Consider the following 17,734-nt stretch of genomic DNA (forward strand, 5'->3'; position numbering starts at 1 on the left):
GTTCACTTGGATCCCCTTTGCACCCACAGGTCTCCCTGTCTTCCTGCCTCTGTGTCAGCCAGGACCTCATCTTCTGTGGCTGCACAGATGGGATAGTCCGCATCTTCCAAGCCCACAGCCTGCACTACCTCGCCAACCTGCCCAAGCCGCACTACCTCGGGGTGGATGTGGCCCAGGGCCTGGAGCCCAGGTACTACCCGGCACGGGGAGGGAGAGGGCCTTACCTAGCATCTGTCTGCTGGTGTCCGTCCGTGTTTCCAGATCCGTCTACCTGTGGCCAGTCCTGGGCCGGTAGCAGGTTGCGGGCTCTAATGAGGCCACAGAATCTCCTGAAGTCTGCAGTCTAGTGAGGGTGCTTGATGATAAACAAGTATATGAGCAAGATCATTTCAGTTGGTCAGAAATGCTTTGGTGAAATTAAGCAGGGACTCAAGAAAGAGAGTGTCTGGGGAGAGGGGGTGGGACTGGGCTGAGTGGGTGGCCAGGGGTGGCCTCTGACGAGAAGAAGCCAGCTGTGTGGAGGGCTGGGTCCCGACAGCGAGTGTAAAGGTCTTAGGAGGACAGCGCGCTGGGCTTGGCGTGTCACAGGAACAGCTGGGGCTGTGCGGCCGGAGCCCAGTGTGCCGGGGGAGGATGGCAGGAGACCGGTGTGAGCATCTATAGTAGCTGGTGAGGGGAGCTTGTGGTCTATTCTGAGGTCAGTGGGCAGCTACTGGGACTTCAAGCACTGGTGTTACTGGTGTTATGATCAGGCCTTGAGCAGAGATCCCTTTAGCTGCTGTGCTGAGAGTGGGTTGAGTGCCGTGAGAGAGAAGGGCTGAGCTGTGGTGTATCTTCCCTTTTGCGGGGGTCGGGGGCTAGTTAACCAGGAGATGCTGGGTAACTGGAGCTGCCTGGATGTTACCTCCTGGGTGCCTTTTCTGAGAGAGCTCCTGGAGGGAGTGACTACATCGCAAAGGAGAGAGAAGGTGGGTAAGCAGCCTACAGACAGCAATGTGTAGTAATGGCTGGGGTACCCAGCTCTGCCACCTTCTGCTGTGTGCTGTGTGGCCTCAGGCAGGTCTCTGTGTCAACCTCAATTTCAGTGTCCTCCTCTGTAAAATATAGTAGCTACCTTTCAGGGAGGCTGTGGGCATTCAGTACAGCTAAAGCTCTCAGCTCAGCACACAGTAAGTGCTCAGTAAACTGTAGCCTTGGTGGGAAGGCCCCAGTCCCCTTCCATGGGGATTTTTGATCTGTGTTGGTGAGGCCAAGAGAGAAGGCCTGAGCTTCGTGCCCATTATCCTTCTGTGATCAGAGAGAAAGGACGGAGCTTGGACCAAGTGAAATGAGGGGAGAGAAATGTTAACAGGAGTTGAAAATTCAAACACTCTCAGGGGCCAGACAGAAGCTTCCAGTTTGCAACCTCCTCTGTATTAGAAGCAAAGCAAGATGGAGGAAGGAGAACTAGAGTTGGAGTGGGAGAGATGGGTCACCCCAAATATCTAAGGGGTGGCATTGCCAGACAGGAGGCAGTCAAGTGTCACCAGAGGCAGTTGTCACTACTGACAGTGACATTGACGGTGATTGATGACTCATGTGGCCTTGTTAGCTTCCTCTTCCGCAGGAAGGCAGAAGCCATCTACCCGGATACAGTGGCACTGACCTTCGACCCCGTCCACCAGTGGCTGTCCTGCGTCTATAAGGACCACAGCATCTACATCTGGGATGTCAGAGACATCAACAAAGTAGGCAAGATTTGGTCAGAGCTCTTTCACAGCTCCTACGTCTGGAACGTGGAGGTGAGCCCCTCTCTCCCTCCGCCTGGCCTTGCTCAGCCTCCCTCTGGGGGCTCAGCTGAGGAAGCTTCTACAGAGTTTGGGGAACCCATTCAGCCATACCTTCAAAAAAAATACTCACGGATGCCCTGCTGTGTGCCAGATGCTGTTCTGGGTGCTGGGGACACAGCTGGGCAGGAAACTGACAAAAGTCCTTCCTGGTCTCAGGGAGCTCACATCCAGGTAGTAGAGAAAACTTGCTAACATCAGTATAGAACATGCCAAGTGCAATGCCTCTCTGAAGAAAAACAAAGCAGCCTAGGGGGAAAGGGGATCAAGGGTGATACTCTAGAGAGGAGAGTGGTCAGGGAAGGCCTCTCTGCGAACGTGACATTTGAGCAGAGACCTGCAGGAAGTGAGGGGTGAGGCCCACCATCACTGGGGGTACAGTCCTCATGTGAACCTCAGAAAGCTGTCTGTGGAGGACATTTGTGTAGTTTATTGCTTTTTGTATGTGTGTTGAAGTTTTTATTTTCTGAGAATGAATCTGTGAGGTTTTTTCTTTCTCTGAAGTTGAAGCTGTTTTAAGAACTTGCAGATAAGACAATTGGTAGAGAAAGAATTGTATTCTACTTCTTTTTTTTTTTTGGCCAAAAATTTCTTACTGCCAGGAGTGTTTATTCTAGAGAAATTACATTTTCCATGGCCCAATTCAGGATTGTGAGAAATAACTTTATTCTGTTGAATAAACATTATTCAGCCCCTTGCTTGAATACATCTGCCTTCGTGGATCTGACATTTCTGTTGGTAGCACTTTTCTCACTTAACGAGAATATTTTAAAAATAATTTTTAAAATTTTTATTTACATATATTCTCCTCTTTAAAAAGGTGAAATATTACAGATAAATCTAAAGTCTATTTTGGTCCCCTCCCCACCCTGCAACCCGGCTATCTCTCTCACCCTCACTCTTGTTATCAGTTTATTATGTTTTTTCAGTCCATTTTCTTGGCATCTGCCTGTTATTTATATGTGTATATGTGTTCTTAACAGAAATATCTGTGAAGGGATCTTTTTATCAGTTCTGGAGCATTCTCAGCCAATGTGGATTTAAGAATTGCCTCTCCCCCATTCTCTCTTTTTCTGTTACTCTAATGTCCTATCTTTCTCTATCTTTCATATTTAAAAAAAAAAACAGATTTATTGATTGCTGTTAGCAGCTGTTGATGCTCAGTGCCTGGATCCATTTATTCACTGGGGGTTGCAATGTGGTGATACTCTAATTCCACCATTTCTTTTATTAGTTGGACTACTTACATGAAGAGAAACTTCCCCTCACTTCCATTTGGTCACCCAATGGTACACTTCCTATAGGAAAGGCAGGGTAAATGCTAGATTCTTTCTCTTTATTTACCAGTTTTCAAGATAATGAATTGGTTCTTTGTCCTCTAAAGGTAACTAGTTGTTTTTATTTACTTAATATCATTATAAACTCATATATTTAAATATATTGGACATATTTTAATCCATTGCAGTTACTAACATTATTGGAGCTCAGATTGTCCCATCTTCGGCCAGTGGAACCCTCTTCAAGTTGGCTCCTGAGTCCTTTGGACATGACCCCAGTAGTCTTTGAAAGCTACCTTGCTGTCTGGGATAACAAGATGCTCCAGTGTCATCTTGTACATTTCCTGCCCCAGACCTGGAATTAGCCATTTCTTGAAGCAGCCCTGTTTTTTGTTTTGTATTGTTTTTTTCAGTGTGAATCAGTATTTCAGAATCACATTCTGGGTGCTGTGGATGCTCATAGCTATTGGACTGATCCTTCCAGAATCCTAATTCTCAAAGTCATAGGGGATGATGGAATTAGAATATCTGCAGTTAATCATTTCCTTGTTCCTGAATTTTTTTTTAATACAACAGTCCAAGAATGATAATCATTCAATTCTGAAAATAGTTAAAACAATTTTTTTCCATATGTTCTCTCCATTCTCCCCCAATTTTTAAAATAATTGTACTGTATCTATATGATCTGATCATATAGCCATTATATACTATATTCTCTCCTCTTGACCCATTTATTTGGAAGGGAGTCTAAGTGTACAATATTTTGTGGTAAAATACACATAACATAAAACTTATCATTTAAATCATTTAAAATACACAATTCAGTGTCATTTAGTACATTCACAATGTTGTGCAACCATCACTACTATCTAGTTCTGGAACTTTTTCATCCCTGCAAAAGGAATCTGTACCCATTAAGCAATCACTTTCCATTCTCACTCTCCCCAGCCCATGGCAGCAGCGAATCTGCTTTCTGTTGCTATGGGTTTTCCTGTTCTGAATATTTCAAGTAAATGGAATCACAGAATATGTGAACTTTGTGTCTGATTTCTTTCATTTAACATAATGTTTTCAAGGTTCATCCATGTTGTAGCATACTTCAGTACTTTATTCCTTTTTAAGTTTGAATAATAATATTCTGTTTTATGGATAATATATTTTGTTAGGCACTCATCGGTTGACAGACATTGAGTTGTTTCCTTTTGGTTTATTTCCTATTCACAATAGCCAAAATAACCCTTTGACTATTGTGAATAGTGCTATTGTGAACATTCATGTACAAGCTTTGTTTGAACATCTGTTTTCATTTCTTTTGGGTGTATACCAGAAGTGGAATTACTGGGTCGTTTGATCATTCCATATTTAACTTTTTGAGGAACCACCACCAGACTTTTCCATAGCAGCTGCACCATTTTATATACTCACCAGCAATGTATGAGAGTTCCAGTTTCTCCACATCCTTGACAACACTGGGTATTTTTCTCTTTGATTTTTAAAAAATTATAGCTATCTTAGTGTTTGCAAGGTGGTATAGTATTTGCAAGGTGTTACCATATTGTGGTTATGACTTATATTTTCCCTAATGATTAATGATTTTGAGCCTCTTTTCGTGTGCTTGTTGGTCATTTGTATATTCTCTTTGGAAAAATGTCTATTCAAGATTTTTGCCCGTTTCTTAATTGGGTTGTTTGTCTTTTTGCTGTTGAGTTGTAAGAGTTCTTAAATATTCTGGAAATGAGCCCCTTAACAGGTACATGATTTGCAAATATTTTCTCCCATTTCTTATGTTATCTTTTCACTTCCTTGATGATGAACAAAAGTTTTTAATTTTGATAAAGTTGAATTTTTCTATTTTTTGTTTTGTAGCTTGTGCCTTTGGTGTCCTCTCAAAAACCATCACCAGATCCACAGTCGTGAAGATTTACCTCTATGTTTTCTTCTAAGAGTTTTATTATTTTAGCTCTTCCACTTACGTATTTGATCTCTTTTGAGTTAATTTTTGTATATGGTGTGAGTGAGGATCCAACTTCTTTATTTTGCATATGGGTATATAGTCCCAGCTCCATTTGTTGAACAGACTATTTCCCCACTGGGTGATCTTGACACATTTGAAAATCAGCTGACCATAGATATATGGGTTTAATTTTGGACTCTCAGTTTTATTTTATTGATGTATGTCTATCTTTATGCCAGTACCACATTGTTTTGATTACTGTAGCCTTGTGGTAAATTTTGAAGTTGGGATGTGTGTGTCCTATAACTTTGTTCTTCTTTATAAATATTGGTTTGGCTATCTGGGGATCCCTTGCAATTCTATATGAATTTCAGGGTCAGCTTTTCCATTTCTACAAGAAAAGTCTGTTTATCTCCATTGTCGTCTTTCTTTCTTTCCTTCTATCAGCTTTTGGTTTTGTTTGCTCTTTTTCTAGTTCCTTAAGGTGAGAAGTTAATCGATTTGAGATCTTCTTTTTTAATGTAGGCAAGTAACAACTATAAATTCTCCTCTGAGCATTGCATTTGCTGTATACTGTAGGTTTTGGTATATTATGTTTTCATTTTTATTTGTCTCAAAGTACTTTCTAATTTTTCTTTTAATTTCTACTTCGACCCACTGGTTATGTAAGTGTATGTTGTTTAATATGCGCATATTTGTTACTTCTCCAAATTTCTTTTGTTATTCATTTGTAGTTTTATTCCGTTGTGGTCAGAAAAGATTGTATGATTAGAGTCTTTTAAATTTATTGAGACATATTTTGTGGCCGGTATGTAGTCTATTCTGGAGAATGTTCCATGTTCATTTGAGAAAAATGTGTGTTTCTATTTTATTGGGTGGAGTATTCTTTATAAATCTGTTAGGTCTGGTTGGTTTATAATGTTTTTCAAGTCCTCTGTCTCCTGATTGATATCCTCTCTAGACCTATCTTTTACTGAAAATAGAATATTGAAGTTCCCCACTATTATTGTAGAACTGTATATTTCCTCCTTCAGTTCTGTCAATTTTTGCTTCATGTATTTTGGGTCTCTGTTAGGTATATATATGTTTATATTTATTATATCTTCTTGGTGATTGACCCTTTTTTGTCACTTGTAATAATTTTTTACTTAAAGTCTGTTTTGTCTGACATTACTATAGACATGCAAAGCTCCCTTTTAGTTACTATTTATATGGATTATCTTTTCCCATATCTTCACTTTCAACCTGTATGTATCTTTGGATATAAAGTGAATCTCTTGTGGACAACATATAGTTGGATCTTTTCTTAATGCATTCTGCCATCTATTTCCTTTTGATCAGAGTTTAATTCATTTATATTTAAAATAATTGTTCATAAGGTAGGATTTATTCTTGCCATTTTGCTGTTTGTTTTCTGTATGATATCTTTAATGTTCCTTAATTCTTTTACCTCTGCCTACTTTTGTGTTTAATTGATTTTTTTTGTAGTGTTCTGTTTTGATTTCCTTCTCATTTCCTCTTTTGTATATTTTATTTTCTTACTGGAAGATTCAAGTGACATTTTAAACTTTTAACAAACTAGTTGAATACCAACTTAGCCTCAGTAGTATACAAAGAATGTGTTCCTTATATAGCTCTGTCTCTCCCCCTCTATGTTGCTATTGTCACAAATTACATTTTCTCATTACCACTGATTTTTAATTTTTGTCTTATGCCTTTGTCTCATAAAAGGAAAAGAAAGACAAATTGCAAACCAAAAATACAATAATGTGGCTTTTATATTTATTCATATAGTTACCTTTACCAGTGTTCATTATTTCTTCATATGACTTCAGGTCATATGAAGGTCTCATGGCCTTTCACTTAACCCTGAAAGACTCCCTTTAGCATTTTTTTAAGGCAGTTCTCTGGCCACAGATTCCCTCAACTTTTGTTATCCATGAAAATGTCCAGTTTCTCCATTTTTGAAGGATAGTTTTGCTTGATGTGGAATTCTTGGTTGACAGTTTTTCCCTATAGGACTTTAAATATGTTGTCCCATTGCTTTCTGGTTTCCATGATAAGACACGAACTGTAAATTTCATTGAGGATCCTTTGTGTGGGATAAATCACTTGTCTCTCGGTGCTTTTAAGATTTTCTCTCTCTTGGCTTTGGCTTTGAGTAATTTGTGGTGTGTCTTTTTGTGGATCTCTTTTTGTTTGTTTATCCTACTTGGAGTTTTTTAAGCTTCTTGAAGGTAATGATTCATATCTTTTTTCAAATTTTTTTCTGCCAGTTCCCACTCTCCTTTCTATTCATTTCCTTTATACTTTTTTCTTTCTGTTCCTTATACTGGGCAATTTCAGTTGACCTATTTTTGGGTTCACTGAGTCTTTTCTTTTGCTTGTCAAATTGGCTGTTGAACCCTAGTGAATTTTCATTTTATTATGATACTTTTTGGCTCCAGGTTTCTATTTGTTTCCTTTTTATAATTTCTGTCTCTTTATTAATATTCTCTATTTGATGAGACCTCACTCTCCTGGTTTCCTTTTGTTCTTTGTCCAGTTTCTTTGATCTCTTTCAGTATTTTAAAATAGTTGATTTAAAGTCTTTCTTTAATAAGTCCAATCTTCTTAATTTCTTTTTTCTATTAATGGACTATACTTTCTTCTTTTCTTACGTTCCTGTCTCATAGTCTTTTTGTTGAAAACTGGATATTTTGACTATTATAATGTAGTAACTCTGGAAATCAAATTCTCTCCCTCTCCCAGTTTTCTTGTTGTGGATTGTAATTGTTTAGTGACTTTTCTGAACTATGTTTATAAAGATTGTGTTCTTTTTCATGTGTGGTCACTGGATTCTCCATTCCACTCTCTCAGTGGTCAGTTAGTGATTTGACAGCAATTTCCTTAAATGTCAAAATTCAGCAGCTTTCTTCCTTAAGCACTCTCTTGGTTGTTGTAAATTAGCTTCCAGAGTTCTGAAATAGTTGCTTCTGACAGTTTATGCCAGCTTAAGTTTGCTTTGGTGGAGAGACGGCTTTTTGGAGTTCCCTACTCTGTGATGTCACTTGACCCTTATTTATTACATTCTACATGTAACTCTCTATTGAATCTTTATGTTGATGTCTCTAGTTATTTTTATTGTCTGAAGCACATTCTTCAGAAGATTGTCAGGAACAGTTTATGGGGACAATATTTCCTGAGCTTTTGCATGTTGATAATAGTTTGTGCCCTTTATACTTGGAAATCGCTTTTGCTGGATCACAAATGCTTGGCTCACATTTTCTTTCCATGTGTGTTTTAAATGTTACTCCATTTTCTTACGGTTATTGAAGTGTCTGATGTCTTTCTTTTCCCTTTTAAGTCATTTGATGTTTTTGCCTAGCAGCCCAAAATTTTTTCTTTTTCTTTTTTTAAGACTGATAATTTTACTCAAGAGGGTATCTTGGTATTAGTTTTTATAGTAGACATGTTCTTGAATTACATATTTTAGTTTTTTTTTTTCCTATGTCCTTGGTTTGTTCTTCTTTGTGGATTTCTGTTACCTGTATGTTGGATCTTCTTTGCTTAACTTCAATATTTGTCACTTTTCCTCAAATCCTATTAGCTCTTTCATCATTTCTTTTTGATTTTCAATAATTTCCTCCTCTTCACCTATTTCTTAATGCCTTCTCTTTTGTGTGTTTTTTTTTTTTTTACTCTGGGGTTCTTTCTCATTTGGCCTTTATTTCTGAAATTATTTCTTCATTTATTTCTAACTCTTTGAATGCTGTCATCTTAATCTCTGGGTTTTTCTAATTATGATTTAAGTTGTTTTTCATACCTGAGATCATTTTGTTAATATATTTTGAAATAGAAATTACTGTTTTGGTCTGTTTTAGGGAAATGTGTTTCAGGGTGTGCTTTTTTCTTTTCCTTTTTTTTTTTTTTTCCTTTTATTTTTAAGAATAACTTTGTTTGGTCTTGGTTGGCCTTGGTCCCTTTTTTGTTGTTCATTTTTATGTGATACTAGATTTTCTGAATTTTTAGAAGTTGGTGTGGTTCAGGGCAGCTAACATCCCAAAATGTTTAAAAATGTGGCAGTTTGCTTTCTGGTATTTCCTTATTATGTTCCTGATTATGTGTTACATCCCTGCTTTTATCTGCACCTCCTCTTTACTTGGTCTCTCTTGTCCCTATCCTGATCAGTTTTATTTCTTCTCCCAGCAGTTTCCCCTCAGTGCAGATCTTTGTCCTGAAGGGAGCCTTGGCAGGTTAGTTTTGAGAGTTCTCAGGACCTTGACTGCTCCAGCCTTCAGACCTTAACAGCAAGCCCTTGCACTCAACCACTATTGAAGTGAATACCCACCCAACACCCACCCTGTCCCCGCCCCCCAGTGTCAACTACTGTTCATTTTGGCCAATTGTGCTTTCCAGTGAACATCTGCTGGCTGCTTTGAGGTTAGGATTCCTCATTGCTTCTCTCTGCTTTCTCCCATATATACATGTTCAGAACATGTAGGTCTTATGACTAGAGGTCATTTGCTTTTTATCTGTTTGTATTTTGGGATTTAGGAGAATATCTTGTTTACCTACTTTTGTAATAAATGTTGCCATGGGGTTTTGGTTTTGCTATCAGGTTCCTCTTTTTCATGTGGCGATTTGGGATTAAAAATCTCTGCTGCTTCTATAATCATCTTCTCAGAGCCCAGTCTTCAATATCTGGAACTTTCTATATATGTTGTCTCTTTGTCTCCCTGAGCTGCGTTCTGAATAATGTCTTTAGTTCTGTCTTTCAGTTCACTTAATTTTGTTTTCAACTGTGTCGAATCTTTGGGTTTGGGGTCGGGGTGGTTTCTATTTTTTTTCCTCTTCTTTTGTTCTCTTTCTTTTTCTGGATCAAATCTTTGGTTTTTAATATGTTTTATTCTTCATTTCTAGAAGTAATTTTGTTCTTTTTCTGTTCTACTTGGTTATTCTTTATAGTTTCTGGCTGGCTACACATACTTTTAATCTTGCCAAAGTTCTTTTATTTCTTTTTTTTTAATTGAGTTATAGTCAGTTTACAATGTGTCAATTTCTGGTGTGCAGCATTTTTTCAGTCATCCATGGATATACATATATTCGCCCTCATACTCTTCACCGTAAGCCACTACAAGATCTTGACTATATTTCCCTGTGCTATACAGTATAAACTTATTCATCTATTCTGTATAAACCTGTCAGTATCTATAAATCTCGAACTCCCAGTCTGTCCCTACCAACCCCACTTCCCCCTCTGGCAACCACAAGTTTGTATTCTATATCTCTGAGTGTTTTCTGTTTTATATTTAAGTTCATTTGTCTTCTGTTTTTTTTTTCTTTTTTCTTTTTTTAGATTCCACATATGAGCAATCTCATATGGTATTTTTCTTTCTCTTTCTGGCTTACCTCACTTAGAATGACATTCTCCAGGGACATCCATGTTGCTACAAATGGCATTATGTTGTCATTTTTATGGCTGAATAGTATTCCATTGTATAAATATACCACAGCTTCTTTATCCAGTCATCTGTCAATGAACATTTAGGTTGTTTCCATGTCTTGGCTATTGTAAACAGTGCTGCTATGAACTTTGGGGTGCAGGTGTCTTTTTGAATTAGGGTTCCTTCTGGATATATGCCCAGGAGTGGGATTGCTGGGTCATGTGGTAAGCCGATTCCTAGTCTTTTGAGAAATCTCCATACTGTTTTCCACAGTGACTGCACCAAACTGCATTCCCACCAACAGTGTAGGAGGGTTCCTTTCTTTTATTTCTTTAAACATATTAAACATAGTTATTTTATATTCTGTTGGATAATTCCAATATTTGAAGCTAGACTATGTTGTTTCTGCTGCTTCTTGCTCATGATACCTTGTTTCCTTTCGTGCTTAGTAATTTTTGACTGAGCTGCCCATTTTCCTTAGAAATTTATTTGCTGGGATGTTTTATGGACAGAGCTAAAGATGGGGCATGGGTGTTATATGGTCACATTCTGTGTCCTTTTTTCCTTGTAAGGCATTGCACTAGGGCTGTTTATCTGCACCTTGCTTTTTGTTCACCAAAATGCAATAGTATATCATCGAGCTGTCAGTGAAGTGGTTGTAATGAATGGCCCTTTGCCTTGTTCTCTGGGGACTGTAGGTGTATCCTGAGTTTGAAGATCAGAGAGCTTGTCTGCCATCAGGATCTTTTCTGACTTGTTCCTCAGACAACACCATCCGCTTCTGGAACATGGATCGCAGCCCCGACTCTCACTGGCAGAAGAACATCTTCAGTAATGTGAGTGCCTTCACTGTGAGCTATGTTTTAGGAGGAACAAAAGCTAGGATACAGGGGCCGGAGGGAGCTTTATAGAACCTTAGTGTTAGGCTTCACTAGGGGCAGGAACCAGCAACCAAGGCAGGTCACTATGTCTCCTCTATGTTTCTCTCTCTCTCTTTCTTTCTGAGGAGACATGGTCTGTGCTCTCTGCTTTTCTTTACCAATCAGCTCCTGCTCTCCAGGTGCGTGTGGACACAGCCACTCCAGGCAACCTGACATACTCAACAAAAATGAAATTGCTCCCCAAGTCTTGACTTAGAACTCCCTGGGAGACCACCTACTGGGCCAAACCTGAAAGGAGAGTCCCTTGTCTAACCAGCTGCCCCGCAGTGAGGCCTGAGATGGGGGTGCAGGCAGGATCCCAAAGAGAGCCATGATGAGAGGCTAGGGGGGAGACACTTTGCTGAAGAAATGGTTGGTATTGCTAGGTCAGTGTGGGAGCTTCTCTGAGGAGCTGGGGCCTGAATCACGCATTCACTCATTCTGCAGATACTTACTAAGTTCTGTGCTTAGTGCTGTGCTGCATGCTGGGGCCCCCTCAGTGGCTAAGACAGACCCTTCTCCTGTCCCCACAGTCTAGTGGAGGGAGGCAGTGAGTCAGTAACTGCGTAAATTGTGATATAGTCACAAACACAATAGACACCATGAAGGAAAATTGTAAGATGTGAGTAGGATGTATTAACAGAATCATATGATTTTTATCTATGGCATTAGGGCAGCCTCTTGGAGGAGGAGATAACTGAATTGAAATATGGAGGATTGGGAGGTGTAAAGAGGGGAGGGGAGAGTGTCCCACACCAAGGGACAAAGGCCTTGTGGTTGGAAAGAGTTTCAAGAGTTGGAAAACCTGAAAGATTTCAGTGTGGCTGGAACAAAAAAGCCCTGTAATGCAGCATGTGTGGAGCAGATGCTTTTTTACTACTCCCCTTACTTCCCATCCCCATACTACCATGTTCTCTTCTGCACCTGTGATATACATGTTACATTTGTCTGCACACAATAGAAAATCCAGAAACAAGAGGTGAAAGTTTGGTTTTCTGACTCATAAAAGGTGTCTAGAGGTAACCAGTCCATGCTGTTTCGGCAGCTGCAGGAAGCCCTAAGAGACCCAAGAGTCTTCTAGCTCTCCACTCTGCCATTTTGAAAGAGTGACTCTTGTCTTCATGACTCAGTCTGGCTGCTGGAGCTCCAGTCATCACATCCACATTCCAGGCAGCAGGACAGAAGGAAGGAAGCAGAAGAGTTTTCAATTGCTTTACGTCTCATTGACCAGAATTTTTTTATACAGCTTCATCTAGATGCAAGGAAGGCTGGGGAATATTTATTATCCTGAGTGGGGAATCTCCCAGGTCAGAATTGGAGTTCTGTTAGTAACGAATAGGAGGCTGGCTATTAGGAGACAACACTGCAGAAATGCTTCAGAGCTTCTCATAGCACTGACCTCAGCTCTTTCCTTCCTACAGACCCTGCTGAAGGTCGTGTACGTGGAGAATGACATCCAGCACCTGCAGGACATGTCACACTTCCCAGACCGAGGGAGTGAAAACGGGATGCCTATGGACATGAAAGCTGGGGTGCGAGTCATGCAGGTCAGTCCTGATGGCCAACACTTGGCTTCAGGCGACCGAAGTGGAAATCTGAGGCAAGTGGCCTGGTGGTGTCTAGTGTACACCTCCCAGCTTGGGCTCCAGTACACAGGGTGGTGGGGAGCAGCTCTGGCCTTGGTACCTCAGCCACCCATTGGGAATGAGGGACTGTGAGTAGCAATCTGGTAATCAGCCTGCCCCTGGGACTTAAGCTGAGGAGCTTCCAGAAAGGCTGAGATCAGGGTAGCTACCGGGACCTCAGCAGCTGGGGTGTGTGAACTTTGCCTCCAGAGTGGACAGGCAAACTTGCATGACTTTAGGGCAGGTTGACACCTTCTCAGCCGCATGGTACCATGGCTGAACCATCAGAGAAGATGCGAGCTGGAGCTATGGGGTTCCTGGTGGCCCTGGGAGAGGGCTAAGAGGATGGGACATTTGAGGGCTCAGGCTGTTTACCGCACTGCAGAGGCTTTTCAGGATGCAACAAGCCCAATAGGTGCTGCCAGGATATGCACCCTGACACAGGGGTTGGGTTTAATATCCTGAATGACAGCCCTTACTACCTAGGTGCTGGCACTGTTGAGGGATGAAAGGGGCCACAGGGAACTGGAGAGCGTGTGCCCCGTAAACGGGCAGCCACTACGCAGCATGAGGAATACAGGCTCCAAGTTGTCATGTCTTCCTGTTATCCAGGAAAACCAAAAAGTGTAGTTTTGTTTTGTTTCTCTGAAATTCTGTGGTTTTTAAATGCTGGCAACTGTTTTGATGTCAGCCACTGCTTGAGGGAAAGAGAGCACGTCAAGGGGCTGCTCCCGCTGGCAGCACTGTGAGTGGCAAGGACAGTAAGGAGCGCTGACTCGGGCATGTCCCCCTCCCCCAGGCCAGCCCCTGGCCTGAGTGCCACTTGCAGGGACTGAGTTAGTCCTCTCACAGCCCCTCTGTTGTGAGTGCTGGCATCGCTCCACTTCCAGGTGGGTGAACTGAGGGAAGAGAGACCAGTGGCTCTAAGATCATACGGGTGGAGAGTCGGGAAGCTGGGGTGACTGCTTCTTATTTCAGTCCTGGGTGACCTGTTCACTGATTTCATTGGCAAGAACATGAGGAAAGTCCAGATTTGAGACCCTAAGAATGAGAAATCGGAATCAAATGTTCCCACCCATAAGTCTTACCCTTGAGTATGACCTCGGCATGGATCACCTGTGATGGAACCCCACCCTGAGCCTTGTTTCCCCTGAGGCCTAGCCTGAGTCTTACCTGTGGAACTACGCAGGGCTGTGTGCCCGCCAAGGTGCTCCCAAACTTGGCACTGCTTCCTTTAAGTTGGCAGCTTTCTAGATGGAGAGTGGTGGGGGACCTCTAAACCAGTTGGCCAGGGTAGGGTGTTCCCCATGGCACCTATCTGGCTGCTCTGACCTCTCCTAGTAGCGGCGAAGCAGCTGGAGCCGAGGGGTGGGGGCTCGGGATGGGGTACAGCACTGTATCTGTCTCCTAGGATCCACGAGCTGCATTTCATGGACGAGCTGGTCAAGGTGGAGGCCCATGACGCAGAGGTGCTGTGCCTGGAGTACTCCAAGCCAGAGACCGGTGAGCCCACGGCAGGGCAGCCTGCCTGACAGAGTCACAGAGAGGAGTAGCTGGGGGTCTGGTGGGACTGAAAATGACAGATGAGGGTACTGTATTTAATAAGGACCCCTGTTGCCTGACCCTGGGACCAGGGTGGCTGAGACTCCACAAAGCAAGACCCCAGCAGGCAGGACTCGACTTGCTTTCCCGTCCTTAGCACCCCGAACCGTGCTCGGGCCGAAGAGATGAATGTTGAATGAGTGAATGTGTGAATGAGCTCATCCTTTGCCGGAGAAGCTAGATCAACAGTCAGACACACTCTTTTGAAAAAGTTTGATGCCTACAGAAAAATTGCAAGAATATTATAATGAATACCTGTATCTTCTTCTCCCAGGTTCCCCAAGTTTGTTTCTTTTAAATCCTGTCTGACCCTGTGACTGTACCTATGACTTTATCTGCTTCCCCTCTTTCCCGTTCTCTGTGTTTGTGCATGTGTGTACATAGACGCATGGAATAAAATAACAGCACATACGTTGTTTTTTTCTTTTGCTAAACTATTTGAAAGTAAGTTGCAGACATGCTGCCCTTTCACCCTTAAATGCTTCTTTGAGTGTTTCCTGGGAGCCAGGCCATCCACTTACATGACCGCAGTGTGCTTCTCAAATGTGGGAATTTCCCTTCGATACTGTACTGTCATCTGTCTCGGGCTGCTTCTTCACATTTTGCCAGTTGTCCCAATGTTGTCCTTTATAGCACTTCTGTTTTTCCAGCCCAGGTTCACACTTCAGTTACCATGGCTCTTTGGTCACCTTTATTCTGGAATATTTCCACAGTCTTATTTAATTTGTCTTCGTGACGGTGGCTTTCTACAGAGTATAGACCAGTCATTTTATAGAATTTCAATTAATTCGAATTTGTCTGTCTGTCTTCCTCATGATTTGACTCATGGTACGTTTCTGGCAGAAATATAACAGAGATGGAGTTACATCCTGATAGGTTAATGATTTTTCCATGCTTTTCTTTCCTTCTTCCTCCCCACTCACCCTCTGCCCCACCAGGTTTTCTTTAAATCTCTCTTCATTCAGTCCACTTTTGCTGAGCTCCCCTCCACCCCAGGCCTCAGACATGGCAGGTGCCCAGGGCAGGCACTGTCTGAGGGGCCCGCACGGAAGGCCCAGTGGCTGAAGGAAGCAAGGCCTCAGGTGGTCAATAGGGCCTCGATGAGGCCCATGGGGCAGGAGTTCAGGGGTGGGGCAGTGTTTAGGGGAGGCTGAGAAGTTGCAGGGCTTCACAGGGCATGCCAAGTAGCTGGCCTTGGCAGGAAGGCACGCTGGGCTCTGCTGGCATGTCTGCCATGGGCGCAGGTGGAGGAGCGTCCATGTGAACGTCAGGATTCTTCCCACCCAGACTGGTGGCCAAGGAGGTAAAATGCCACGGTTTGGGGCTTTGAGGAAAGAGCCCACAGAAGGGGGAATGTCCCCTTTCTGGCTTTGAGACAAGTTGGCTGCAGTTATGGAACCAAAGACCCTTTCTTCAAGGCCAGGAAAGCTTGGTCACACTACTCTCTGGGAGGCCAAGGCTTCAAGCAGCCTCCCGGGAACCCAGGGCCACCCTCTCCACCCACAGGGCTGACCTTGCTGGCCTCGGCCAGTCGGGACCGACTGATTCACGTGCTGAACGTGGAGAAGAACTACAACCTGGAGCAGACCCTGGACGACCACTCCTCCTCCATCACGGCCATCAAGTTTGCTGGTGAGCCCGTTCCTTCCCAAGTCCTGCGCCTCATTAGATGGGCTCCTTTGGCCACGTGGAATAGCAAAAAAAAAAAACCCCAAAAAACCCAAAACTTCAGCTTAAACAAAAAAGGGAGAAGCAAGCTCTGGATTCAGGCACAGCTGGGTCCAGAGGTTGAAATTTTAAAAATTATCAAGGCCCTCTCCCCCTGTCAACTGTGCCTTTCTCTGGTGGGCGGGGTCTCAGTGGTCACTGTGCCACTGGAAAGAGATTTCCCCTTCCCCTCTTCCTCTCATTTATGGCAGAAATTGGGAGCTGACTTTCCTTATGCTGGCTTGAACAGTTACTGGTGCCAGGGCTTTGGGGCATTCTCTTGGGCCAAGTCTGACTCATGTGCCCCCAGCCCCCACCTGCCTCCACCCCAATCCCGTAGGACTGACATTAGGCGAGTGCACGTCCCCAGAAAGAAATCAGGGTGTCAGTCCAGGGTGGAATGGGTGCTGGTGACCTTGGCAGAAAAATAAGTGACAGCGACAATTGCTGGAGGCTAATTCTGTGCCAGGTGATGATCCTTGCACTGTCCCAGCAGTTATCCCCTCCTTACCCCATTTTATAGCCAGAGTCACAGCCAGTAGGTTGCAGGCCCAGTATTTTGCCTCAGGCTGCCCTTCTCCAAAGCCCACACTCAGCCAGGCAATTGAAGGCATTCCTTCCAAGACTGGAAAGATTCTGTGTTGAGATCCCTGGCCGTGAAGGATTCCAAGAGAAGAAGTAGGCCCTGTGGGGTTTTAACTGATCAGAACCCAGAAACACTTTCAAAACTATATTCAAGAAGAACACATTCATGTACTCTAAGTTCTTGACTATGAAGAGTTTTGAACATACAATCTTATGACTGAATGTGTTACTGTCCCTTGGCCTTCCCCACTTTCTGCCCTGTCTCTCTCTAACCAAGGTAGCCAGGAGCTGGGCAAAAACCAGTTAACAGTGTTTGCTATGTCTTGATGAAGACCGCCTGTTTCCTCTTGTTCCCTGCTTCAGTCCTGCCTCCATTTTGCTGCCCCAGTCACCTTCCCAATCCCAGATTAAACATGGTGCCCCGCTGTGTCCCTGGCCTCTGCCTCCCTGTCTGTAGAGGCCTGCCCTGCCGACTGCTCCATCTGTGCCCCTCACACACACAGCTCACAGCTTACAGAGTTCTACTGGCGCCCAGCACTCACTTCATCTCCTCCGGGAAGCCCTCTCTGACCCCCAGGAGATCTCCCTCGTGGTAGAGTTCCCTGGCTAGGATCCCTGGCCCCAGATGGGCCCAGCAGTGGCCCAGCCCTGCCTAATGCACTGCCTCCTCCTCCAGGCAACAGAGACATCCAGATGATCAGCTGCGGGGCTGACAAGAGCATCTACTTCCGCAGTGCCCAGCGGGTAGGGTGCGGTGGCCTCCTTGGGGGCTGGGGTTGGGGGTTTGACAGGGGTGTCCTCTGAAGGCCCTG

The 17,734-nt window shown here is 43.2% G+C and overlaps 1 protein-coding gene across 2 annotated transcripts in view; it reads left to right on the top strand.

Moving 5' to 3' along the window:
- The window catches only part of WDR62 (WD repeat domain 62), a 45,457-nt gene that overhangs the window by 12,673 nt on the left and 15,050 nt on the right, over positions 1-17,734 (top strand). For both annotated transcript variants that reach the window (XM_010978863.3, XM_064489276.1), the window contains exons 8-14: positions 30-190; positions 1,592-1,781; positions 11,182-11,319; positions 12,825-13,003; positions 14,440-14,531; positions 16,137-16,262; positions 17,599-17,666. In XM_010978863.3, the coding sequence (XP_010977165.2) occupies positions 30-190; positions 1,592-1,781; positions 11,182-11,319; positions 12,825-13,003; positions 14,440-14,531; positions 16,137-16,262; positions 17,599-17,666 (954 nt within the window). The remainder of the gene's footprint in view (positions 1-29; positions 191-1,591; positions 1,782-11,181; positions 11,320-12,824; positions 13,004-14,439; positions 14,532-16,136; positions 16,263-17,598; positions 17,667-17,734) is intronic.

The sequence above is a fragment of the Camelus dromedarius genome, chromosome 9 (assembly GCF_036321535.1).
Source record: "Camelus dromedarius isolate mCamDro1 chromosome 9, mCamDro1.pat, whole genome shotgun sequence".
Taxonomy (NCBI): domain Eukaryota; kingdom Metazoa; phylum Chordata; class Mammalia; order Artiodactyla; family Camelidae; genus Camelus; species Camelus dromedarius.